This window comes from Leptinotarsa decemlineata, unplaced genomic scaffold (genome assembly GCF_025532065.1).
Source record: "Leptinotarsa decemlineata unplaced genomic scaffold, Ldec_3_MD MMD2_P_RNA_scaffold_12, whole genome shotgun sequence".
Classification (NCBI taxonomy): domain Eukaryota; kingdom Metazoa; phylum Arthropoda; class Insecta; order Coleoptera; family Chrysomelidae; genus Leptinotarsa; species Leptinotarsa decemlineata.
In genome coordinates, this window is record NW_027412526.1 from 7226649 (window position 1) to 7253969 (window position 27321).

At 33.4% G+C, this 27321-nt stretch overlaps 1 protein-coding gene across 3 annotated transcripts; it reads right to left on the minus strand.

Moving 5' to 3' along the window:
- On the minus strand, window positions 1-26904 carry LOC111513615 (constitutive coactivator of PPAR-gamma-like protein 1 homolog). 3 transcript variants are annotated; one of them, XM_074173415.1, is made up of 16 exons: window positions 26696-26820; window positions 26355-26458; window positions 26032-26300; window positions 24656-24942; window positions 20169-20315; window positions 19928-20098; window positions 19276-19465; window positions 19026-19153; window positions 18865-18967; window positions 18618-18809; window positions 15756-16013; window positions 13836-14224; window positions 10089-10392; window positions 7712-8028; window positions 3392-3468; window positions 1-3289 (listed from the first exon to the last, which is right to left on the minus strand). In XM_074173415.1, the coding sequence occupies exons 3-16, from the start codon at window positions 26240-26242 to the stop codon at window positions 3124-3126; spliced, it is 2940 nt and encodes a 979-aa protein (XP_074029516.1). In that variant the 5' UTR covers window positions 26243-26300; window positions 26355-26458; window positions 26696-26820; the 3' UTR covers window positions 1-3123. The 3 variants fall into 3 exon arrangements, with proteins under 3 accessions (XP_074029516.1, XP_074029521.1, XP_074029508.1); XM_074173420.1 differs by lacking the exon at window positions 26355-26458 and having other exon boundaries at window positions 26773-26904; XM_074173407.1 differs by lacking the exon at window positions 26355-26458 and having other exon boundaries at window positions 26696-26845.
- Between the last annotated feature and the right edge of the window lie 417 nt (window positions 26905-27321).

Here is a 27321-nt window from a genome sequence, read left to right on the forward strand (position 1 = left end):
AATGGTTCAATTGTATATTATATATCAAACAAACTCTTTCAACTGCACAGATAACTTTCTTTACCTTTCCAGCGTATTATCGGCTTACATATACAAAATTCAATTATTTATTTTGCCCATTATGAAAACGGCCTAACAGTTGAACGGTTGTTTTTTCCATCGAAAATTGGGATACAAGAAAAAGTGAACATGGATTCACAGTGATTTCAGAATAAACATCAAGACAACAGCGTATCAATAAGCAAGAAAATTTTCAGAATATCTTCATCAAATCAAGAAATGTTCAGAGGAGCAATATTGTCCCAAGTTTTCCAAAACCACGAAAACTATTTCTAAAATATACCTTTGAAATATTCAATTATGGATGCCCTTTCACCCACAGAGCCAATATACACATATTATATATCAGAAATTACAATGTTAAATACCTCAGTTACAGAGAATAATATTAAAAGAAAAACTTTTTATGCTACGCTTCCAAATATTTCTAAATATGTTTAAGCATTAGATTATACTATTATATATCGTAAATGTTATTTTTAAAGAACTCGAGGGTTCGCATCAAAAACGGTAAACGGAAATAAACCCCCGAAAAAATACATTCGCTTATAAACTAGCAAAAAAAGAAAAAGCCACCTTGAAAGCAAAGTATTTCAAGAAGAATTATTGCGAATGTACAAAATACCATGAACATGTGGAGCAATAATTTTACAACATAATCAATACAACAAATATTACAAATAACCTCTAGAATTCCATCCGGTTCTGGAGAAATTTCTAAGACAAATTCTATATTGGTGAGCTAAATTGAATGTATTCCGTAAACTACAAAGTGAACAAGCATAAACAGCTAATAAAAATGGTAAAAATGTTCCATTTCATTTTTAAATTGATAAACAATACATTGTGTTCACAAATTGCGAATCTGAGCGATTCGCAGAGTTGAGATTTTCAGTTTAGCGGCAAAAATTACCTTTGTGTTTCATCAGTTCAGTTATCCGAAAGCTATATTGTCTCCTATGAGCAACAGCGCAATTCTGAACTTGGGGAAATTCGTCCAAGAAATCTACTATTTTCTTCAACTCTTGGATTAGTGACGTTCATTTAAAATTCATTATTTTAAAGTTCACGGGAGCAGGTAAACTGCGCAAATCGCAGATACCTTATATTGGGCAAATTCATTACTAGCAATGTGATACAAGCTGTTGTATCTTGCAGGATCAATGTCCAGCATTTATGTCAAATTTCAATGTTGCCGAGTCTTAAAAGAAAACCCAAAAGCGTTTCTCGATTCACTCAAAGACGATGACAAACAGCTCTCCACCTGTCAATAACTTATCATTTAGTATTAGGAATTATAAAGATATAAATATGGCCCCGCGTTGGACGCCATAATACTAATCACTTATTTCTTCACAATCATGAGAAAATGCACAGAAGAATCGCTTTCCGTTCCCATCCAAGCTCGGCCCAGAGATTACAAAAAGACTCGTAAATTCGGTTTTATTGAAAAATTTTCAAATCTTACACCGAAAGGTCATCGAATATATATACTATACGAACCATCCTTAACCATCGGCACATCTTTCTAGCGCAATGCAGGTCGTTTCGAAACGGACAGAGTTTCGAGCACGGCCTGCTTTGGTCCAATCAACAGATCTAACGTATATATATATATATATATATAAATACCATAAATATAATCACAGTGGCGCTCAAAGCGCTTTCTCTCAGTCAATATACAATTATAACAGCTGTAACAAACATAGAAAAATATACATATGCTCTCAAACAATCAGTCAGCATCGCGGACTGTCTTAACACAGAAGCAGTGTCAACTCACTTAACCGAAGTCGAACCGATCGAGTTGACGAGCGAGAGTAGATTTAGGTATATTCAAATCACATAAAAATGTAGTTGGTGTCCCTAAAACCGGCTAGGAAATGGCGGTTTTTCAGAATCTCTATGAATAAGTTCATAAAGATCAGAACCTCATTCACACTTTAAAATGCTTTGCTGTTTTAAGAGAAACAAGGTTCATGATCTGTCAAATTCATTCATTTTGAGGTTATGTTAAAAATATTACCAACTTTCAAGTCCGAAATAGTTCAGATGTAGGTCTCACCCCAAAACATTCCGCATTCTACAAATAGCCAACAGTAAATATTCAAAGAGATGTTTCAAGTCCTGAAGATGTACAAGATGATCCTGGAAGTTAGTATTCTGGTAATGACTTGATACATTTTCATATGACATCCCGAGAAACCAAACAAGGTTTCGAAGGTTAGTTTCTTCAAAAAGAAAATTTCTTGAGATAATCGAGAGGATAATGACGATGAATTCACAATTCTAATTCCCACAGAGGTGTTATTTAGAATCTCAAAAAAAAATAAAAATATTAAGCAACATTGTTTACAATTTATATAATACTATAACATTTTTGACAAGGTTTCCAGGGTTAGTTTCTTCAAAAAGAAAATTTCTTGAGATAATTGACAAATAGATTTTCAAGGAATAGCAGTGCAGGTTAATTTTGCGAAACACCAAAAAAAATAAGAATTAAGTTATGGCTTAATCTCCAATTTATTATTGATTTGAGGTTATTTATAACCCCATCAAGCATTGAAATAAAGTCAGTTGTCATTCAAAAGTGGCACTGAATTGTGACGAACAAAATTCCACTTCAACTTAACAAACCGCAATAAATAACTGAATTCACAAAAAGTCGCTTACAGAAAAACACATAAAACTCCGATCACCCAGTACATCTCCAAGGTTGAACCAGAGTATGTTTGTTACCTCTCGTAATAAATCCTAGCTAATAATAGCTCGGGAATCCCCCGAAACGGCAACTCGATCGACCCCGTCGGAACCCTCCAGATAAAACGCTCTCACCGCATCGCCGACACTGCCCTCGAAGATTATCGTTGTCGAGCTAACGCGAATTAAAAAGAGTCCATACCTAGCGTTCAAGTCCGTGAAAATACTCGCAAAAAGTTTGTCGAACACCGCCTTACCCTTACGCATCGAAAACAAAAACAAAACAAAAAAAATAGGTGGTAAAACTCAAGAGTTGCACTTGTGTCCGGTAGATGGCGCAACGTTCGATCCAAAACGCCAAATCTAATTGGACGAGACGACGACGCTGGGAGGAGCAGTAGCAGCCTGAGCGTTACACGGAGCATCCCCTTGTCCTTTATGCTCGATACTTTTGGTACAGTCTTGTTTCATCCCTCCTGAGCTTGTGGTGCCGTCCTCTGATATGATCACGTCGTTGACCGGCACATCGCTGAAAGAGAAAAGGATTCTACAACTCGATGAAATAGAAATTTTGCAATATAATTTCCAAAGGCCCCAAGTTCAGTTAGAGCGAGATTGAAAAATAACCTACCCGCTATCGGTTCTCACTGTAAGAGAAACGCCGCCCTGCTGTCCCTTCTTTGATTTGTTATTCCGCTTTTTATTTGCCTGCAAAAAAGAATGAATATGAACTTTTGCATAAATAAACGTAAAGTGATCTGTTGACATAGTTACACAAATAATTCATAGATAAAATGGAGCAAAAGTACTGTTACGATTTGGCAAGCAACTATTCATTTCCTTATTTATACATTCAACTTCAGATAGATATAGCCACATACTGTTGAGAAATCTGATCACTATTAATTATTATTAATAATAATAATATAATAATAGTTATTTCATTTCATTGAAACTTCAAGATACAACGTTCACAAAAAAAGTGGCAAACGCAATAAAATTAAACACGCATTTGAAAAAACACCAGCCGCACACTTATTAGGTTTTTTCCAAAATTTTCTTAGTTTCAATTTCATGTGTTTTTGTACCTCCACATATCGATAAATATTTATTTTTCTGTGTAGTAGTATATACTGATCGATAGAGAATTCTGTAGTCTAAACATTGAAGCTGTTCATTTTTTCCAAATTTTCATATAATGCAGTTCAGCGATTTTCAGTCAATTTTCCTCTTCTAATTCATATTGAACCAAAGCACTGCCAGAACAGCCCGAAAAATTGACCATACATATGGCAATAATAGTCTGAATAAACGCACTGTTCGACGTTGGTTTTTGAAATTTCGTTCCGGATGTTTTGGCCTCGAAGATGAGCCTCGCCGAGATCGACCTACAGTAATCCAGGACGAGGATTTGAGAATCTTCAAACTCCTCTTCAAGTTTCCTTTCAACCCCATCAAACTTCTCATCGATTTTTTGTTCCAGTCCCTCTTTTGTTTCCAGAATATCTAGTAGTAATTCTCGATCTTCGTTTTGGCGTAATCGCTCTTCCTCTTTTTTGCGTTTATCTTCCTGTATTCTGCGTTCATCTTCCTCTCTTCTGCGATTTTCATTCTACGTCAGGCTCGAACATTTTCTTAAGCTATTACATCTCGTCTTAATTGACACTCCTTGCTTTCACCATAAAACAGTTTATCCCACTTCTGACACCAAATGTTACGTTTTTACCCGTGGGTTGACCAATAATTGACTACACTGAATAATCAAACTCAACTTTATTTCACTTTCAATACAACAAACACTTCAACTAAAACTGCAACTATTTTTTTTCTTTCTTGGTGTTATCAGCATCGACTACATTGGTCATTAGCCTCATGTCCTGGGTAGGCAATGTTAATAACTCCCAGAGCCACCCGTGGAGAGCATCATGGTTATTCACAATCCGTCAGTCATGTAACGTTGCAGAATCATCCCAACTTCAACTAGATAAATTCTCCCGAGAAAAATATCTGGTCGAGGTTGGGATCGAACTCACGACCTTCCAGTCGTGAGTCGGACGCACTACCGCTGCACCAATTCACCGCTAACTGCAACCACTATTTGAATGTCTATCGCCTTACTAAATCACTTCGCGTACCGCACTGTAACGTCCACTTGACTGTGTCGATATTCTCGTGGCTAGTCTCTAAATATCGTAATCGAATGCCGTAGAAATTTCGCCGAAGTTCCGTTGAAATCGGTAGCATTATTCTGGTTGCTTCTAGAGTGGCGGGGAATCATCGTACATTAGCGCGCTCTTAGCTACGTCACGTTTGGTTTATGGTTACCAGCGGCGGCTGGCGTTATTTTCTTTAGGGCATGATTTACCACAGTATAATGGCTAGTGACTGGCGTCCAAGTTCTGCCTCACCCATCATATTACCCAGATCTTTCCCAAAGGAATACCACTCCATGCACTTGGATAACTTTCTCACCGGTAGAACCTTCGTCAATCAGGACCAGGGAAAACGGCCTACGTCGACTTCGTCGAATCCCGAGCACATAAATTATATGCTGACGAAATTAAATGACGTGTGCAACGTTGGCAAAGGTGCACTTATTCAAATGGCGCTTAGTTCGTTAAATTGAATAAGTATTCTAAGAAATATTACAGTAGACTCAACAAAAAGGAAAAAACTTTTGAAACAACCTAATATTAAAAGGAAAAATAAATGAAGTACACGTAATGGAATCGGCCATTACTCGATGAAAATCCATAACTTAGTCTAGAAAAACTTCATTGCAAGATTTTCACGCTAAACAGTTTCACAAAAGCGCAACATGTACTCTGCTATACAATAGCTTTTCATTTATTCATTTACAGGCAAGCCAATTTAAAATATAAATTACAATGTTAAATTATAAGTCAAATAAAATCAAATAAGGTACAGAATTAGAAATTGCAACTAAGAATAGCTTAAAAGGAGTAAATTTAAAATTTAAAAGGGAATAATTTTAGAGTATAAAACGACAAAAAACAATAAGCGACAATAAAACATATAACACATATACTACCTTAAACTATACACTAAAACATTAAAGCACAGTATTCCGTAATTGAGTTTCAAAATGATGCAAAGAGATGTTCAACATCTCAAGATCAACGTTACTATTAGCTAATCGTAAGATTCTTGGAATACAGTTTTTGAATGTGTGGTTCAAATTATAAAATGGTACATAAAATGTTTGTTGCTGTTGAGTTGAGCGGTTTTGAACGTGTAGATAAATTTTTTCTAGTAGTTCAGCACAAATGAACACCCGATTTATATGCTATGTATCCGAGGAAGTTGTGTTGGACATTTTCGCTGTTCTAAATATAAGTTACACAATGAGGGGACCAGACAAAGGAACAATACTCCAGGTGTGGACGGACCAGTGAACAATAAAGAGCTTCAATAGCAGTTGGATCAATAAATTTGTGGATTAGCCGTTTGATAAACCCTAGCATTTTCATGGCTTTATGGATAGCCGTGGGTATATGTAGATTGAAGCTCGAAGAACAACCCCAAGGTCTTTCATTTGATCAACAGACTCCAAGACATGACTATTTAAAGTATAATCAAAAGTGGTAAATGGTACTTGGTATTGATAAAAGCGCATGACATGGCACTTTGTGGCATTCAAGTCCATGCTATTTAAGGGGCGCAAGTTTGATAGATTGTCAAGGTCACACTGAATCTTATGGGCATCCAATAAGGTTTTAATAATAAGTAAAAGTTTTCAATCATCTGCAAATGAAAGCACTATATTATAAACTACATAAATACATTTATCTACTGAAGTATTTGTATGCATCAATTTACACAGCTCATTGAAACTCAAAAAAGACTGCACCTGTTATGCAACTTTCAATTTTTGCTTCAACATTCACACAAACCAATTTGGAAGATTCGAGTTCTAGAGCTGAAGCAAGTCATATTAAAACAAAAGAAAAAACAATTGACGCCTTTTCCTTTTTGTCAAACTTAATAATATTGCTTAAATGTTATTTGGAGGGGTCCCCATGTTATCCTGGACAATTATAAATGAAATATGAGATATTTTGAGAAAAATTCAAAAAATTTTTCCCAAGTTGCATATTTTTCTAGACTAAATATTTCACGTGTGCACTAAAAGTCTTAGAACGGTCACATAAATTGATTCTATGAATTTTTTTAAAGCTTATCAAGTGTGTAATAATGATGAACAAAAAACTTATCGATCATAATACTAATTTTTCTTATTTCCTGATATATATATCGAAAAGCTATCAATAAACAAATCGCTTGGTAGATGAAAGAAATGTTTGATGTTTCCCAACTTTTAGAGTACCTGTAAATTATTTTTTGTTGTGATATATCAAAGCAAATTTTTCATTAAAAGTTTTACCGACAAGTTTTAATACATTATTTAGGCAAATCTTATTCAAATGTGATTTTTTATGGCAAATTCACTGTTTTCTCAATCTTTTATTCAATTTTCAAGTCTTTTGATTAATTTCTGAAGGCTTTATGATTTTAGAGAAGTGGCAACCTTCATAAATATCGAGCAAAAATTTCATATACTGTTCATTGAATACCACTTGATCTTTTATCAACTTTGACTTTCTATTTGTTATAAAAATAAACGAGAATTTTGTCACATCATTTGTTAATTTGTGAAGATTCCACCTTGATAGAAAACTATATTAACCAATCAAGCAACAGAAAAATAAAAAGTTTTCTAATGAGTAACATAGAAATTAAAAGGCACCTGATCAGTTTAAACTGGTCTTCCCAGGAAGAATCAATCATCGATTGAATTAGTTATTTTTAGCAAAAAACAACTGAAGACTCCCTATTCTACTTTAAACTTTTGAAGACATGAACAAAAACTGCAATCAACGTAACCGCAGCGCAGTAAAACAAGAGTCAATTACAAACCACAATCACTTACCTGATTTTTCTTGTTGTTATGAACGGGGAACGTAGGGGCTCCTCCAGGCCTTCGATTCTGACCCCTACCGCGACCGTAACCGCCCGCTCCGCGTCCTCTGTTGCTGGGCGGAAAACCTCCGCCAGGCATCATACTCTGCCTCATGCTGTTCTGGTAACCGTAGTTTGCACCCCAGGATCCTACGACAACTCCAGCCACTTGCAGTTGACCGCCTCTGGACGGAATCGGTCGTCCACGCAATGAGCCGCCGCGATTCGATGACATATTCATCGGGGGCAGGCAGTGGGGAGGCGGCAGGTTTTGACGGAACATGGGTGCTGGAATTGTATTCAAGCAAAATTAGAGTCTAGTTTTGATGAATCCGGCTCGAAAGACCGGTATCTTCAAAGAAAGGTAAAAAATCGACATTGGTTGACTGGTGTTTAAATCATATCAAGAAACTCAAGTTTATACTATATTAATATACAGTACAATGGTGAGAAAAGAGTTATTTGGGAAAGAAAGTTTTTGGCCTTCTACTTCTCCATCTTGATACAAAAAATGTGGGAATCTTCCAAAGGACATATCAAAAAGTGTATATCAGAACCGCTTTGGAGATTGGAAAAAACTTTGGCACAAGTGTATTATATCTGAGGGGAACCACTATGAAAGGAACGAAATAGAAATTGATAAATAAATATTTTTTGATAAAAATGAAAATTTTCCATATTTTTTTAACAGACCTGGTATAAACAAGAAATAAATTGAAATGTCACTGATACAAAAGAAAATAAAAAGACAAGATTATGTGGACATGACAGCTGCTTAAAAATAAGATAAGCCGACAAAAATATTTTGCTAGACTTACAAAAAAAAATGATTACAGAGAAAGATATGGACATAAAAACACGAAAATATGATGAACTCTACTCAGTCTCATACTGCATATTTAGTAACAACATTATAGCAAAACAATGAATGATTCGAAAAACTTTGTAAAAATATGAATTGACTAAATGTTTGTATGTAATCTGTGTTTCTTAAAAAACAGGCGATTAGATAATACTATTTCTTTTGCATCACAGATACGTTAATATACTTCCAAATCACACCACCGATACAAATAAAAATGTACAGAGGTACTTGTTGGAAGATCATATCTAATAAATCCAGTAACTATTGTTCATCGTTGAAATTGTTACATCACAGAAATCATGATAATTTTGAAAGAAAATGTTTAACTGTGAGGGGCCATCAAGTATTGCGTAAGCTTATTTATTATAATTATTTACCCCTCCAACCCCATTGTCAGCAAAAGCAAGCAAATATCTTACCCCCCTCCTACACTTACGTAAACATTGTTAGTCCTTGTCGAACTTACGTTAACTTACTTCTGTACATTGTGTAATTTCGTATTTCTACGAGATTTTTCAAAACTTTTGAACAATTTTGGTATAACTTGGATTTGTCTATTTGAAACGACATCTTGATTGTACAATTCAACTTTGGCGAAAGTGGATTAACGGTAACATAAAAATTAACGTGCTTTGCTTTGCTTATAATACTTCAAATCGTCAATCGTGTCAAAACGAAACAATAGATTGACGGAAGAAATTTAGATAAGTGACTTTAACATTATTTGTAGGAATCCCAAAAATGCGTTTCGTTTTCAAACATAGACAATGTGTGGGTTGCCATATCTGAAAAAAGTAAATAACTACTACGGACGTAATCACCATCTAGACACCCCGCTCCCTATGTCTAAAAAAAAATAGAAAAGCAAAGTCCCCTCGCCATCCTATAATGCTTATGTAATACTTGAACAGCCACTAATTACAATTTGTCCAGTTGTGAATAGTTTCCAAGTAGTTTGTTTTGCAGATCTAGAGAAGTCTTTAATCATTCAATTTGAAGTTCAACTTCTGTCATTTGCCTGTTAGTTAAAAGCATGTTTTCATAAGATATCTTAAATACAGAAATTAATCAATAAGTGTGCCACAAATTTTTCAACTGGGACAACAATATCATCATAATAATAAAGTGAGGCTTCAATCACTGTTTTTTTTTTCAGATAAGAGGATCTCGAGAAGAAAAACCAATTATCGTACTATTGAAGATGCCACCCTGTTGTGTCAAGGATATGTTGAGAAACTTGCTCAAAACAAACAATAAACAACATTATTTTGTAATTCCACATTTTTTTACAAAAACAAGTACTGTTCTAAATACCAAAACTTAAACCAAGTTGACGTCTTCAGGAGATGAAGTACAGTACTTATTTTAGATTGATTCTACTATTCTACCTAACCTGTTAGGAACTCTGTATAATGAAAAAACCTACTAGCCGAAATGTTTGATGATTTTTAGTTGTGAAAGCAAAGTTAATGCAAAAACTCACCTCCAGCGAAAGGCGGTAAAGGTACCTTGGCGAACTTCACGTCCAACCCTTCCAATATGGCCTTTCTCATCCTCTCCACTTTGACGACTCTCTCGATGTAATTCTCGCAAACCTCAAGAATGTTTTTGGCGTGGGAGGACCTCGTTAGAGTATAATGGAATAGTTTCCCATCAAAATACAACCAAGGGCAACACATGAGCCACGGTAACGGAGCTCCGCAGGCATCGTTGGCCAACAGAGCCATGTCCACGCCCTTCATGAAGAGAGCAGCCAATTGCACGCCTCGACTAGTTACAACATTCAACTGGAAAATAAAATATATATATTTCGTAAGTGATAAAAATAAAGTGAAAAAAAAATTACAAAATGGATATGATGAAAAAATAGACCAATTCAACTTAACAGAATATTGATATTGATCAAAACAGCCAAAGTTATTCCTATTCATAAAAAGGGTTTACATAAAGATATATATAACTATCGCCAAATATCATTACTGAGTATTCCATCTAAAGTTATTGAAAAAATAGTAGCAAATAGAATTATTGCGTTTCTCGAAAAATACAAGATTCTAACCGATCATCAACATGGTTTTAGAAAAGCTAGATCAGTTGAGACTGCTATTGCTAGAAAATTCGAGTTTATTTACAATAAAATTGATAAGCGGAAGTACGTAGTTTCAATATTATTTGACTTGGCTAAGGCGTTTGATTCAGTAAATAGTGACATAATGGTTAGTAAGTTATATAACATTGGCACTAGAGGGTTCCTTCTGGAATGGATAAAATCTTTTATGGAAGATAGAAAAATGGTAGTGACTGTAAATAATGCAGTATCTGGTATTCAAGATATTATCCTTGGGGTACCACAGGGGTCCATTTTAGGCCCACTGTTTTTCTCTATCTATATAAATGATCTTCCGAAGTATATAAAACAAGGTTTCATTATCCTATTCGCAGATGACACTACCATAACAGTTTCCGGAAATACTGTGGAGGAGCTAGAAAACAACATTAATTCAGTCATGGATGACATGATTTCTTGGTGTGATAGAAATCAACTAAAACTAAAAGAAAGTAAAACAGTACATTTAAGCTTCGCGTTAAGGAAAACAGTGAAACTCAACAGCATCCAACTCTCGGAAACAGTCAAACTCTTTGGTATGTTTATAGATAAAACCTTGTCTTGGGAGCCCCATATGATTATGTCTGCAAAAAATTGAATCAAGCGTTATTTGCAATACGACAGATCAAAGACGTGCTTAGTTTAGATGGTATCAGGACTGTTTACTATTCATTGGCGTACTCACATATGGCTCAAAATGTATTAATGTGGGGTTCTTCTGTAGCGGTAAAACGTGTTTTTATTGTTCAAAAAAAAATAAATAGAACTATCTTTAATATTGCACCCAGGGATAGCTGTAGACCTGCTTTCTGCAAGAACAAGATGCTAACGTTACCTTGTATCTATATATATAAAGCTCTGCTCCATGTGAAAAATAACGTACCCAATCTGAGAGATGAATCAATAGTTCATAACTATGCAACACGAAATAGACATTTATCAACTATCTCAAAACATCAAACATCGACATTCAAGGAATCACTTGCATGAAATGGCATAACATTATTTAATACGTTGCTTCAAGATATTAAAGATTTGCATATTATACCATTTAAAAAACAAATAAAGGAGCTATTAACTGATAAGGGATATTATAGCGTAGAAGAATTCTTAGAACGGGATACACTGTTATCATGATTATTGCTTTCACTGCATTTTTTTCATCCTAGTTAAAGATAAATTTACTTTATGTATATTTATGTCTGTGTATACATATATGTGTGTATGTGTGTTTGTGTTATTTTTTATATATGTATATGAAGAGAGCATTTATTAATATAGGAATCCTAATATACATAATACTGTTATAACAATCACATTTTGAAAATACAAGCAAAAGTATAATAAGAATAATAAAAATAAATAAAATCAGAGGAGTGTACAACTCCCGATAGACCAATGAACTGAAAAGCTGATATAAATGTGGAAGATATGTTAAACTCAAACATATTTTTCTTTCAGATATTTAGTTAGACGGTTTTTAAAAATTAAAATGGAGTCACTACATTTAATATCATTGGGAAGTTTATTGTAGTCCAAGAGACCCTTGTGGAAAAGGGTAACATATAAGTTCTCATTCCCTCGTGTAGGGTAATAATGGATTTCATTTTGATAAGTTATGAACTGGTTGAAATAGGTAGGAAATTTTCCAGTAATAATTTTAAAAATAAATATCATGGAAAAATAGGAAAGCCTGTCTTTTACAGATAGCCAATCAAAAACCTGAAGCATGGTCATTATCGGGGTGTATCTATTACATTTTAGGAGTATACGCATACATCTATTTTCTAGTTCTCGCAAAGAGGATATAGAGTTTGCATCAAAAAGGTTGATAAGTTATGAACTGGTTGAAATAGGTAGGAAATTTTCCAGTAATAATTTTGAAAATAAATATCATGGAAAAATAGGAAAGCCTGTCTTTTACAGATAGCCAATCAAAAACCTGAAGCATGGTCATTATCGGGGTGTATCTATTACATTTTAGGAGTATACGCATACATCTATTTTCTAGTTCTCGCAAAGAGGATATAGAGTTTGCATCAAAAAGGTTGAGAAATGTTGGACAGTAATCAAAATGAGGTCGAATTACCGTATTATATACTGTTGGTGATGTTTCAAATGTCAACGTGTTACTAATTTTTGTAAAGAAGAATATTTTTTTAATAATTTTGTTATGAATGTAATTAAAATGTTTTTTTTAAACTCAGAGTTTTGTCTATCATGAATCCGAGGTATTTGAATTCCTCAACCAATTCAATTGTTTCACTATATATTTGTATGTTTATGGATTTTTTGTCGATTAGATTATATTTATATTGAGTGGTTATGATCATTGATTTGGTTTTGTTTATATTGAGTTTCATTTTATTGATATTGAGGAATTCGGATATTATAATGAGCATATTATTAATTTGTTTGACAGCATTCGTTAAGCTGATATCGCTTGCTGTCAGCAAAGTGTCATCTGCAAAGAGGTTTATAAATTCACAGTCCTGAATATGATTGATGTCATTTAGATATAAAATAAACAGTAACGGACCTAATACACTACCTTGTGGAACACCAGTATGGATGGCTTTTTTTGTTGAAATGTAGTTGTTTACTTTAGTACACTGTGACTTCTCTTGTAAATAACTAGAGAACCAGTTAAAGAGAATATAGTTAAAGTACCTGTTTCAAGTGTCCGATCTATGTTATACTGTGGACCGTTATTATTGTTTTATATAATTTTCATATTTTTATTTATGACATGTCTTATATCATGTATATGATATAAGATATGTCATATTGAAAATAAGCCAGATGGTGAAACAAAGACAAGTCTGCTGTTTTCAATGAAAGTAACTTTTTCACCTATTCATTAGTTTCTCATGTTTATAATAAGCACACTAAAAACATTACTCTCACAAATTCACAACGGTAGAAATGTTTCCCTATACTCTGGCAGTAGAATTAATAAACTATATTACTACCACGAATAACCATAAACATATTCATCTAATATATTCCACACCATCATAATGATATAAACCATAGAACTACTTTATACCACTTAATGGGATCAATTTCAAATAATTGTAAATAGAAAAATATATACAAAGGTTCTGAAAAAACATCTCTCACCGTCAAGTCCTGCAAATACTGCGGATTCATGAGGTTAGGGTTGAAAGCGTGGCACAGGAACGCGTCGAGTTCGTGCCTCCTCATTATCGGCCTCTCCTGCGACATTATGTACCTCAGGACGCAAGCCATCACGAGCATGTGTTGAGGCACATAAGCCGTATTCAATATAAGAGGAGTATCGGAATTGAGGCAAGACAACAAGGCGCGCATCCTGCGTCTCTTGTCGTCGACGGACGGTCCGAACCAGAGGCGTTGCAAAGTCGGTACTGCCCAAGGTAGGGGTTCCGCTTTCACCTCTTCGGGGTACTGGTACGGGTTCGATCGACTGTAGATCCATTCCTTTACGACGATGTCGGGTTGAGGATCGTTTTCGGACAATCCCTCGGATTCTGAAAGTATTTAAAAAATTGGACCTCTGCTTTTCATTTTCTTTTAAGAACAGTAGATTCATTTCACGATGTATCACATCAACAGCATTTTTTCAGAATTGAAACAACAAGTACAATTCATGTATCGAATAATGAACTTGCAGTTCGGATATCAACAACATTTCTTGGTATATATGTAAACAAACACTTACATTGGTATAATCATTTTACAAATTTGGAAAAAAATTGAATCAAATATGTTACAGTATCAGTTATATAAGTTCCTTCCTCAATGAAAAATCACTATAAATTGTATATTCTAGGAATTTTGAATCTTCACTAAAATTTGGTATAATATTCTGCGGAAGCAGCAGTAATACCTCTGCAAGAGCAATTAATAACGATTTATCATTATAAAAATTGAACTTCGCCTTTTGTTTCCAACTATTTCATATTTTTGTCCATACTGTTCATTAACTATTGAACCTTATTAGTTGTAAACAATAAAGAGATTTATTATTATTATATATTCATTATCCAGAAAAGAATATTGAGAGTTACTGAATTTATACTTCTTTTGGCGCGTTAAAGAAAAATGATGAGTAAATTTTTACGATGCGTGCGCACGCCGTCACGAAAAACCGACACCCTGAAGTTAGCTTCTTCTTCTTCAATTTATATGGCCGTTACTTTCAGTCGAGCGCATTTGACCAGACTCCTCCTGTTCATAGTAAACAGAAGCTACGTCCGGGAGGTGCAACTGTTTTCATTCACAACTTACCAACAGAGTGAAAGTAAAGACTCTACATATGCTTGCGTGAGAACTGGCAACTGTATTCACGATATTTATTCAAGTGAACCTACAAAGCGTGTTTGTTATCAGTCTGAATAAAAAATATATAAATATATATTTTTTTCAAATAATATATCGTGGTGACTGATATTTATTGATTTAATGATGATTTACTGTGATGATAAGTGATAAAAGTGGTTTTTACATATTACTTTGAGTACATTTGTAGAATTTGAGGTTAGTTGACGGAATAAATTAATACATTAATAATAGATACAAATTATTATTATTAAAGCCCGGAAAAATGATTTCATTCCAAATATTATATTAAATGTTTAATCCTTAAAATAACGCGAAATGTTGAATATTTATATTTTTACTTATACTTTACAATTTTTATAATAATTGACCTGGATCACAAATACATTGGAAATAATTATAGTATAACAAGAAAAGTTGTTGTTTCGGTTTGTGTAAACTGTGTTTCTTTAGAAGTAGCACTTTGTTGTTGCTATTTCTATTGCATCACAGATACGTTTATATACTTCCGAATCACACCACAAAAACAACTGAAAATGAAATGTGGTACTTGTTGGAAGATTGTTCAAGACTAAAAGATATAAGAGTATATGCTAAATCATCATGCTATCAACTGTTTTTCCACACACGAAATGTATCGACAATAGACGTGAAAATATGATGGAAACAATGATGATACAATATTGGAGGCAACTGTGTAGTTTGAAACAAAATTCTTACCCTTCTTCTTGGAGTGGACATAACGCAAGTGATGTAAATTAAAGAGAACAGCATAAATCCTCTGCCTCAGAGTTCGGTAGATATCGTGAATCCGAGGAAACTCTCTGTTACCCTCGTCTTCCATCAAACATGGCAGGCGAACTTCTTGGGTACTCAACACGTGCAGGATGATAGGAGCCATCAACCCCTTCTGATGACGGAGAGAAGCGGTTCTCAAAACGTCGGGCGATACCACGGGAGTGACTGTATTTGCATGTACTGTAATTTAAATGATTTTCTACAACAGGTAAATTTGGTAGATTTACAGAAATATTCGAAAATTAGAATAATTACATAACTATGTATCATTTTGAGATATTTATATTCACTTAGGGATCATGACATTGCCGTTCCTCTCAAAGTGAAAAAAAAACAAAATTTCTCTTGAGACCGCAGTTTTTTCATGCACCTAAGCAAATCATGCCCCACGTTCATCGAGAAAAATATTTATTTTATTTATTTATATACACGGGCAAGCCCAATTCAGATATAAGTAGTACAGTGCTATGTAGTACTTGATGCAATCTGGATTAGAAGCAGTACTTGATGCAATACAGTGGATTAAGGGTAAGTTTATTATAACTGTAAACCAAATCCACACATATAATACTAGAGGCAGAATCATTTATATGTAAACAGGCAGAGTACCTCATATAGTGTAAAAAATTTATTTTTTAAAGGAATCACTCAGTACAATAGTTTACCACAATATGTTAAAGAGTCAAGAAGTATACCAGAATTCAAACAAAATTTGATTTTGTATTATAATTGAAAAAAAACTTCCACCATTATCCTATACTGTATTTAACTTTATAGGTATGTATATATGTATATATATATATATATATATATATATATATATATGTGTGTGTGTATATGTATATTTATACTCAAATTTATTATATATCTTTATACCTACATTTATTATAAGTTATATTTAGTGTAAAATAAGTATGTTAACTATTTTATTTTTTGTAAATTAGGATTGTCCTACTTAAATGAATAAATAAAAAAAAAGTAAATTATAAGAATAATACAATTCCGAAGTGAGATAACAAGTAGATTATTCAAGAAAAAATTAAAATGTATAACAATATGAACTAATATAATTCTTACAGGCAAGTAACACTAGACAATACAACAACACAAGCAGAGAGTATATGCGATCTATATCTATGAGAGTGTAGTATACCTTTTCAAAAATAAAAGTAGATTTTTGGAAGCTAGGCCAAGTCATAATTATCCTAAGCGCAATATGAATATATCTTTTCCGATTCACCAATTGACAGTGTCAGAGAGGCATCCATCCTATGCGTCTATAAGGTTTTTCAAAAAAATACCACAAAAACTTAAAACCAGTGTCAAAAAGCTTTTGATCAAGTTAAAACCTTATTCACTTCAGGAATATCTAGATAAGTTAACCCTCAATGTAAAAATTGTGTGACGTTTCATTTTATGTTTTCATTATGAAATGTAGAGCATTCTCTGAAATATATTAATATTATTATTATTTTAAAGCAGGAAACTGGTATATTAAAGATTTGAAGGTTATTTAAAGAGTTAGCCAAACTAGTTTGAGTAGAGTCTTGATGATGATAGCAAGACCAGCTGTCGAAAGCGCTTGCATATAATAAATAGGAGTAAAAAGCTTCAAATTAAAACATAAATGAATAAATATCAGAAAGTCTGAACTAGTAAAATTAAAAATAAGATTGCGGACGGCCGCGAATTGGGAGTCATTTTTCAGTCGCGCGCAAACTCAAAGCCGCCATATCCACACCCGCTATTCTGACCAGATCAATGGGGAATGTTCCTCAATTTGGGTTATTACAGCATATGCAAGTTAGAACAAAATAAAGTTGAGTTTAATTCATGAGTTTTTCAAATTCACTTCGAAAAGTATTCAAATTGATGTTTCAAATGTTGGGTTTTAATTTTTAAAGGGATTTGTTTCTAATTCACATATTGGCAACAGCGCCTATCAAGTTGAAATAATTTATACGTACCTAGATATTCTACTTCAAAAAGAAAAATTATCTTTATAAATCAACAATTGAGGCAAAATATAAATTATAGTTCAATATCACCTTCACAAACCACATAAACAACAGTTTTGTTATTTATTTATAGAGAGAAAGATAAGTTAGGTGCACAAAATGTCATATGTTACAGAATGTCTCGGAACTCGGAACATAAGTAAACAGAACAGCACGCCTCTGAAATATGTCATCTTTGTTTGTCTCATACAGGTAACAGATTCCTTGTCCTTTACTAGCTATAACCGATGTTGCCAAATGGTGAAATAGAAACGAATCCCTTTAAATGTTGAATGCATTATTAGATAGATAGATAGATCTTTATTTAAATAGGATATCCTAATAATATACAAATCAACTAGAATGGTAGAAATAAAAAAAAAGGTATGTGTTACATCTAGAAATGACTTAAATGTATGACAAACATAAGTTCAATAAAATATTTTTAAAGACAGTACTACAAAAACAGCAACATTATACATTCGAAAAATTTCAATGCAACATGTAGAAAGATAAATTACATAATTATTTGAAATATATAACGAACATTAGATGAATGGAATTATACAAATTACAGCTATAGGTAACAAAGACATAATACATATCATATTTGTTCATTTAAAACAAATTTCATTATTTGCATAAATTTTTAAAGAAAAAAGTTGAAATGATAAGTTTAAAATGCGTTGTTTTAGAGCTGTTTTATAAAAACTACTTGATTTTCGTCAGGAGGAACATTCCCCATTGTATTTACTGAACCACAGAAAAATTATCAATTGGAATATACCTGGGGCTTTCTTTCCTTTTTGAGCTTTGGGCAGTTTGGGAGTAGAAGGAATACTGTTGCTTGAATCACTGGTGCTAGCCAGATTGTTAACCTTATTTCCCGATGAAGGTCCGGCTGCGCTCTTGGCAGAAGATACTGACCCATTTGAAATTCCGTTTAACCTCGAAGAATCCGATGAAACAGGAGAATCGTCTGCAAAACAGAAAATTACAAGACACGAAGAGAAGACAGTTTCCTTTATTCGTACCATTGTGGTTACTCATATTGTTCAATAAATTCACGTCCAAACCTTCGAAGTCTGTAATAACTGAATGAGCTGTTGCCTCTTTGTAAATTTGCAAAGTTTCTCGCTGTAAAATGTAAAAAATAAATGAGTATTGTTGAAAAACGTGAAAATGCAATAAAAACCTCTTGCTCTGTCGTTTCTGAGGCGAAGCCTGAAGTATCCAGGTCATGCTCTTCGCTTCTAGTTGCATTATTAACGGAATTATTATTATGGGTGGTCGCAGGAGGATTCTTCTTTGGTTTCGATTTAACTAAAATAAGAAAATGTCAATGAATGATCTTCACATGTGACAAAACTGCAAATGATCACATTTAACATTGCTTAATGATCTATCTGCATTAGTTGAGGCAAAATAAATAGTATCTTACTCACCAGGCGGAGTACAATACTTCAAAAATCCATTCGCAGTTCCATTCAAGTAGTACTGAATGGACTGTCTGAATTTGTTAGCCCTTTTGTCTTCCAAAGAACCAAAAACGGTCAAGACCAAGCTATCCATATTGGAAGGCAGAGGCAGTGTACGAACATAATCAGCCAGTTTTTTTATATTGCTCTCCGTGCTCTGAAAATCATCACAAAAAAACTTGTTTAATCACTGACGAGTCGACGGTTTACAAAAAAGTGCGTTTCGACTGACTCAGAACGCTGGGAAATTGTCTTCAGTTGAAAAACTCAGACCCGAAAGATGATTATCATCATGACATGGACAGACTTTCATTTTTGCATCTAGTTACCTAAACCACATAAAAGCAGGAATTCATTCATCAAGATATTCACAACAAAGTCATTTTACATCAAAATGAAATTTCAATGATGGTTTTTCAGAAATTATTCGGCAAAGATGCCGATGGCATTGAGAGTAATTATCTATTAATACATTCAATGTGCTCAACGCAAAATTAGCATAGTTTGACAACTACCAAATGGACTGGAAACAACCAAATTCGTTTTTTGCCTAATAAAATTGACACAAAGTCTTGAAGAAAAAATAAAGTGTAACTACTGTTCAATTGGATAAACTCACATTGTCAGCTGTATTTTTGGACATCCCCAGCTTCTTATACAAATCTTGAAGCTCAATTTTGGGAAGTAAAAAATTTCCCAGTAGAGCTGCCATAATACAAACTTGTTCTTGAGTTAAATTCAAAGTCTTCGTGAGCTCACTGATCATGTACTCTTTGGTTTCTATGGAGCCCTAAAAAAATACTTTCAGTAAAATACAAGAAACATATTGCACTAGTACATCTTCAGTATGCGATTCGTACCTTATATGTTAGCTTGAGATTTTCTGAGGAAAAGTAACGTGGTGGATCAAAAACTGCATACTCAGCATCGTCAGCTAATAATCCATGGAACCCATATTCACGGCAGTACGCTATAACTTCTTGATGATGGTCATCCATTGTGCACATCTGCAAATATGATTTTCTCAAATATTCGACAAGAAAAAATAATTCTTATTCAAATTGAAAGAGGTATATTTTTAAGAGAGATTAATTTTTGAGAAAGGTTTTGGCTTTCTACTAATCCATCTTTGTTGATTGCTTTCTTCCTTTCTTTGGAAGATTCACACATTTTTTTGTATCAAGATGGAAAAGCAGAAAGCCAAAAAAGGTTTTTTCCAAAAAAGAAATGGATACTATTAGTATAAACAGCAGATCAAAATGTCCAATCAACTTTCATAAATGATAGATTAAGTTATTTATCAGTTTAGGATCAAATCAGGATCAAATATATACCAGTCCACTAATTTAGGCAAAAATAATTAAAGTAAAAAATATGCTAAAATTTAAATAATCTCTTTTTTACCATGTATCCGATTGTAGAAAGTGAAAATACAAAAAAGTCAAAAAAACTACTGTAATGGAGAAAATAATCTAAATTGGAATTTTTTCGGAAATTGGATAAATAATGTTGACCTCAAATGAATAATTACTCGATTCAATAACAAAATGCTAAGAATCTCAGCATGAATAATTTCGAGGTCAAATCATACCACAATTAATTCATGCTTGTCTTAAATTATTAAAACTTCTCACGAAAGTTTCAACAATTTTGAGCTGATACACTTAGAATGAACTCAATCAATTTACTTTATTGTCTAAGAGGAAAGACTCTTGTTGACAAAGCATGGTTTACATGTACAATACAATAGTATATGCCTATTAATTTGTCAGTGATTTATATAAAATGGTTAAAATTTGCAGATATAAACAATAGATAATACATATATCTTTAGTCTAGTTGTAAAAAGAACAAAACATAAAAATAATATATAAGTAAAAACATATAAAATTTTTTTCATCTCTCGATGAATTCACACATAAATATAGAATACAGATAATTTAATTTTATAGATAAAATGCAAAAAGGTACAGTTAGCCCAAGATACTGTCACTATAATACTCCTGCAGGCTGTAGTATCCTTTAGTTAAAAATATGCTTTTGACGGTTTTCCGAAAGATTCTCGGGCATGATATATTTTTTACTTGCCTCGGCGGATGATTGAAAAGTTTTTTACTCTCAAATATGAGAGAGTGTTTGGTTAATGTCGTTTTTGGTAGCGGTAGGGGTAAGTCGTCTTTTTGACGAGTATTATATGGTCTTACAATTGTCATATTGGATTTTTTCTTATGCATCAAGCATACTGTCTCAAGGATAAAAATACGGTATAGGGTCAGAATTCCATGTTTTATAAAAAGTGGTTTACAGTGATCCCTGGACTTAGCTTTTGATAAATATCTGAGAGCTCTTTTTTGTAAGACAAATACTGAGCTCATTAGCTGATAACAGCAAAAACCCCAGAACGAAATGCCATACATTAAGTGTGATTCAATGAGAGAAAAGTAAGTCATTCTGCCTGCTGAGTTCCATAGTGGTAACTCTGCTTGCATAGCAGCCCGAGGCTAGGTTTTTGTTTATGGTCTTTACATGGTCATCAAATCGTAATTTATCATCAATGTATATACCTAAGAATTTTATGCTGGTATTGTTATTTATGATTTGTTCATTCAAGGTCAGATTTTCATAATTGAACTTGAATGTCAGGATTTTGGTTTTATTTCCGTTGAAGCAAAGATAGTTTGAGTCACACCAGGTTTCAACTTTCTGTAAGTCTAGAAAGATACGCTCTTTCAGAATTTCTATATCACTTCCATGCCATAGTATGGTGGTATCGTCTGCAAACATGGTAAAGGTTCCATGTATATCAATCTTACTAAGGTCATTAATGTAAATAAGGAAAAGAATTGAATCAAGAACGGATCCTTGGGGAACTCACCAGTTTATTTTTGAGATATCAGAGGAACAATTCGGCAATTTGACAATCTGATTTCGGTTCGAAAGGTAGCTTGCAAACCAATCGACGGTCACTCCTCTGAATCCATAGCAATATAATTATTTGAGCAGTACTCTGTGATTAACACAGTCGAATGCTTTTGAAAAATCGCAGAATACTGCTCCAATAGCTCTTCCATCGTTTAGGCCAACATACAGTTCATTTAAAAAGTTGAAAATTGCATCACTTGTGCGTTTAGAAGTTTGAAAACCGAATTGTACTGTGGATAATATGTTATGTTGGTTAAAGAATGCCAATAATCTCTTTTTTACAATTTTTTCTATAACTTTTGAAATGGTAGATAGTAAAGCTATTGGTCTGAAATTTGAAGGAGTCTCCAGCTCTCCTCCTTTATGGATTGGCACTATAATGGCGGTTTTCAAACATGGCGGAAAAACACCACTAGCAAAGGATTTATCTATTTCTTCTGCTAGAGTATGTAATGCTTCGTCTGGTAGATTTTCTAATATTCTTACAGATATTTCGTCGATACCAGAAGAATTTTTGTTTTTGATTTCCTTAAAAGTGTTTTTGAGCTCATCAATATCTGTGTTGAATAAATAAAAGCTATCAGGAATGAACATGCCTTCTAAGTAGTCTAGTGGATCCATTTGCGCTTGTATATTTGAGGTTAATTTTTCAGCTATAGTGCAAAAGAAGTTATTGAGTATGTTTGTGTTTATTATTGGTTGTTTGGGGAGTTTTGCAGCTTTACCTCTTAAGTTATTTATAATGGACCAGTTTTCCCGAGTTTTATTTTTTGCCTTGTCAATTTTATTCCGATAGAACTTTTCTTTAGCAGATTCAATGATAGATCTGTAAATACGCTTATATTTGGTTATATATGATGAGAAGAGTTCATCGGACATGTATTTATTGATATATTGCAATGATCGCAATATATGATGAAGAAGCAGTCAAAGGGGCAGTTGAAACTTAAACTAAATTTTCAAAAACTGTTACATCCTCAAATCCATTTTGGGAAAAGATAGAGAGTGACACGGGAGGGTAAGCATATTGATGTTACGAAGGTTTCTAGAGTGGTACTGGTGACGTGGAGTAATTTTGGAGTAGAGGTAACCTCAATAACTTATGAACAAAGCATACAAGGTGATGTTTCCTTCTATTTAACATTTTCAGCCACCCAAGATTGTTTAAAAATTTTGTTAAATGATCTCTTCGTTTCAGCAAAAAATATTAATCGGACACAGGCATTCTGAACTTTTTGTATCCTGGAAGAAGTTTCTTGATCAAGACACAAGCCATAAACAATATCACCGTAGTTGAAAATTGATAAAATAAGTGTATCACATAGTTGAATTTTCAGATGTTTCGTCAAGTAGTGTCTGTGTGGGTATAGATGTTTTAGTAAACCATATGCTCTCGGAATCAAAGAGGTAATATGGCTAATGAATCTCAGATTGCAATCTAATGTCAACCCCAAGCATTTTATTTCATCACTATATTCCAATTTGTGATAATTGATAAAAATTGAGGAATTATCTACGGCCCTACTCCGGTCCCTCTTATTACCAAAAATTATGTCTGATGATTTATTTGGGTTGATGTTCAAACAGTGATTTCTTGTTAGTTTCAATAGGTCATCTATATATTATTCAAAAAGTGTTCAACGGATAAAAAGTTATCAATTTTCACAGAAAAAATTAGATTGATATCATCAGCATTGGTATGCATTTGAAAATTCTTCAGTATTTTGCAAAATTCAGAAGTGTAAATAATAAATAGGAGAGGTGCAAGTAAAGAGCCCTGAGGTGTCCCATGTATTACGTTCAGTTCTGAAGTGAGTTATTATTGAGTTATTACTGAGGAAAGATTTGAAAAAAGATTGACTTTTCTCATCGAATCCGTAATAACAAAGTTTTACACATAGTAAAGCATGGTTCATAGTATCAAATGGTTTCTTATAATCAAGTGAAACTAAAAGATCTTTATTTGCTCCGGTTACATACAATGTACATATATAAACTCCAAGGAGTGTGGAACATGTCAGTAATAAATAACAACTAAATAACAAATCAAAGCTTTACATACATAATCAATATTATCACACAAGTATTTTAAGACAAAAAAATATATAAAATCGGGCATATATAAATAAAATTCATATGACATTTCATTGTTAACATTGGAAGATTTCTTAGAGTGAATGGAAATTCATTGTAAATGTTTATAATGCTATATTTGACATTTCTCTGTATGTAAGTATTGTAGTATTTCTCATTTGTAAGATCTTGAAATAATTTAAACAATTATAGGTATTTTGATCAGCATTCTGAATAAACTAGTCATTCAGAATAAACTAGTCATTCAGAAAGCAAAAAATTTACCTAATCTATCTATGGGTCACCTACCAGACATTTCCTTGAAAAAAATAGATAAACCTTTCAAACTCACCACTGTGACTCCCAAATGTCTAAGAGCCATGCGAAGAGCAGAGTTGAGGCAGGTTGGGGCCGTCCACCAAATTTTGGGAGGCGGTGTAGCTTTTGTATTGATATGTTTCAGAACCATCCCGACTCGCTGACGAATGTTTGCTTGTTCCGCTATCCATTCGTTCATGCGACACTGCTCTATTGTACCGTTGAACACGACTGCCAATTCGATACTCCCATGTTCTATGGCAGTAGTCAGAAGGGAAAGAAACTGTACCATCCGATTCCACTGGCCACCGCATGCCCAGTCTAAAATTTCAAAATGAGTAGGGGACAAGAATAGGAGGAAATTTTAAAGGCTTGCCCTAGTTTTTGAAAATTATTCAGATGAAAGGCTTGCATTTATTTCAAAAATTATTCTATCTTTCAACAAAAAAGTGTAGAAATCTTTCAAAAAAAGGAAGGAAGTAATCAATTTCAAAATGAACTCTTTACAAAAATGTTGAAATATACAAAAAAACACTGTTTCCTATTCAGTTGGTACTCCGAACGTTCATTTTGGAATTGTATTTGTAATTGAAGACTATTCTATTAGATTAATTGAGTTGAGAATTCTAAAAGTTGTAATTTGGGAACTTACAAGGTCTAAAATCAAGTGCAAAGACTGGAGGCAGTTTCATGAATCAAATTCTTACTTTTTATTTATGTTATACTTCAAGTTGTTGCAATGTAAATAAATAGGAGCATTCATCCTCATACTCCACTATTTTTATGAATGCTGCAATTCATTTTCATTTTTTACTTTTTCAAAGTAAAAGATAAAGTTAATTTCGTGAAACAGCCATTAGACAAGGATATAAATGTACAAATGTTTTTATGTGAACATACACACTGAATTTTTTTAATCAAGATTGAAATTGAGACAGACAAGGACTAGCATGTATGAACCTTATATGCTTCACTGACTTTGTCGACGAGAATTGTTATTCTTCAGACAATAAAGAACTGTCGATTGATTGTTTATAACAATATAATTGAGGAAATTAAATGTTTTGTATGAAAGAAGTGCCCCAAGGGAATAAAGGTCAACAATTTTCATCATGCTGAAAATATCTAGGTAATTGAGGAAATTAAATATTTTGTATGAAAGAAGTGCCAAGGGAATCAAGGTCAGCAAATTTTCATCATAAATAGGCATTATTTTTATTTGTTTCTACTATGAAATACTTTTTTGAGAGACCACCTTTCCAAAAGTTGACAGGAATGCCAAGTTTAGATTTCAGATTTGTGATTGGCAGACAAGTCTAATAATTTTCTTTTTCAAAAACTAGCGCGAGCCATTGAAAATGAGTAGTACCCACCAATAATTCTATCCAGCGTGACAAAATTGAAACTTACCTGAGAAATATCCACCATACAACCTATCTAAACAATTTTCCGCATCTATAATTAGTTTCAACTTATTTCCTATGGGTCTAATTTTACGGTTGGCGTTGTGGGGCTGTTGTCTTTGAGTAACATTTCTGGCTATCTTCAAAAGATCAACAGAAACAGCTCCTCCTTCCAAAGTGGGGCTTTCCAAAAAAGTTTGCAAATCACTGATACCCATAATGAATTTTTTTTTTCTCAGCTTGAATGATCAATTAGTCCAGGTGAGTGTTCCCCATCTACAAAAAAACACAACTTTCGAAAAAGTAAGTTTCCCCCGCATGAATCAGTACAAGTTAATTATGAAACAGCCGCCATTGTTGAGATCAATCCTTTATTTGCCTATACTTTGGAATGTTCATTCAATCCGATCGTTTTGTATCATTTCCTTAGTAAACTGAAACGATATCGAAAGGAAAAACATTACCCAAATATGTCAAAAAATGTATTTCAAACTCAAATAAACATGAGTACTCTTGACGCCTTTCATTTCCATGTTTGCAAACTACCGGCGAATACAGTGCCTACGATTATTCTGTTACCCTATACCATTATAGTTAGAGGATATTACTCCATGAAATACCACAGATTTTTATTAGCTTAATAAAATTATAATATAATGGTTTTTACTCACTGAACACAATTAAAAAAACAGAAATTAGGAATTAAAGACATGAAAGAAAAAGATTTACACGACCGGAAACTACGTACATTTCAGATTTGAGGATTTGTGAACACGCCAATACTGCCAATAGTATGAACGAAAATCATTAGCCGGATGTCATTCTGTATTTTGAGATTTGCCCCACCCATGTGGACTTGACAAAGAGAAGGTATTCTGTGTTGAGTGATTGGCAACCCTATTTCAATGACAAGTGTCATAAATAGACAAAGATAGTAGATTTTTCTCAGAATGATCTCAGAGTAATAATAAGACATAGAGTTGCCATGCCTATACCAATACAATAAATACATTTATTTTGAAATGGGTATCGTACTATCCTTTTCTGTGTATTATTGTCGAGGGTGATGGCGGGTAATGAGGGGTTATGGGGAGTTTGTTTACATTTGAAGTACGTTGGACCATAAAACAGTGGCGGTTGGTTTAGTTGATTAACGGAAGGATATTATATATTTATAAAATAAAATCATTTCAGGTGAAAAGGTATTCTGTTTAAATAGTTCCTACAGAAAATCTGATTCATTATTAATGATTATGGAAATGAGGCCAGTTTTTCTACCACCTACTAGATTTTTATT

Excerpts from the sequence above, each read along its gene's own strand:
- LOC111513615 (XM_074173420.1), bottom strand. The coding sequence starts at position 26,242 with ATGGGTATCAGTGATTTGCAAACTTTTTTGGAAAGCCCCACTTTGGAA. Across the intron at positions 16,014-18,617 it reads AAAAGGAAAGAAAGCCCCAG|TACATGCAAATACAGTCACT; the intron begins GTATATTCCAAT and ends TTTAAATTACAG. Across the intron at positions 3,469-7,711 it reads ATAACAACAAGAAAAATCAG|GCAAATAAAAAGCGGAATAA; the intron begins GTAAGTGATTGT and ends TCTTTTTTGCAG.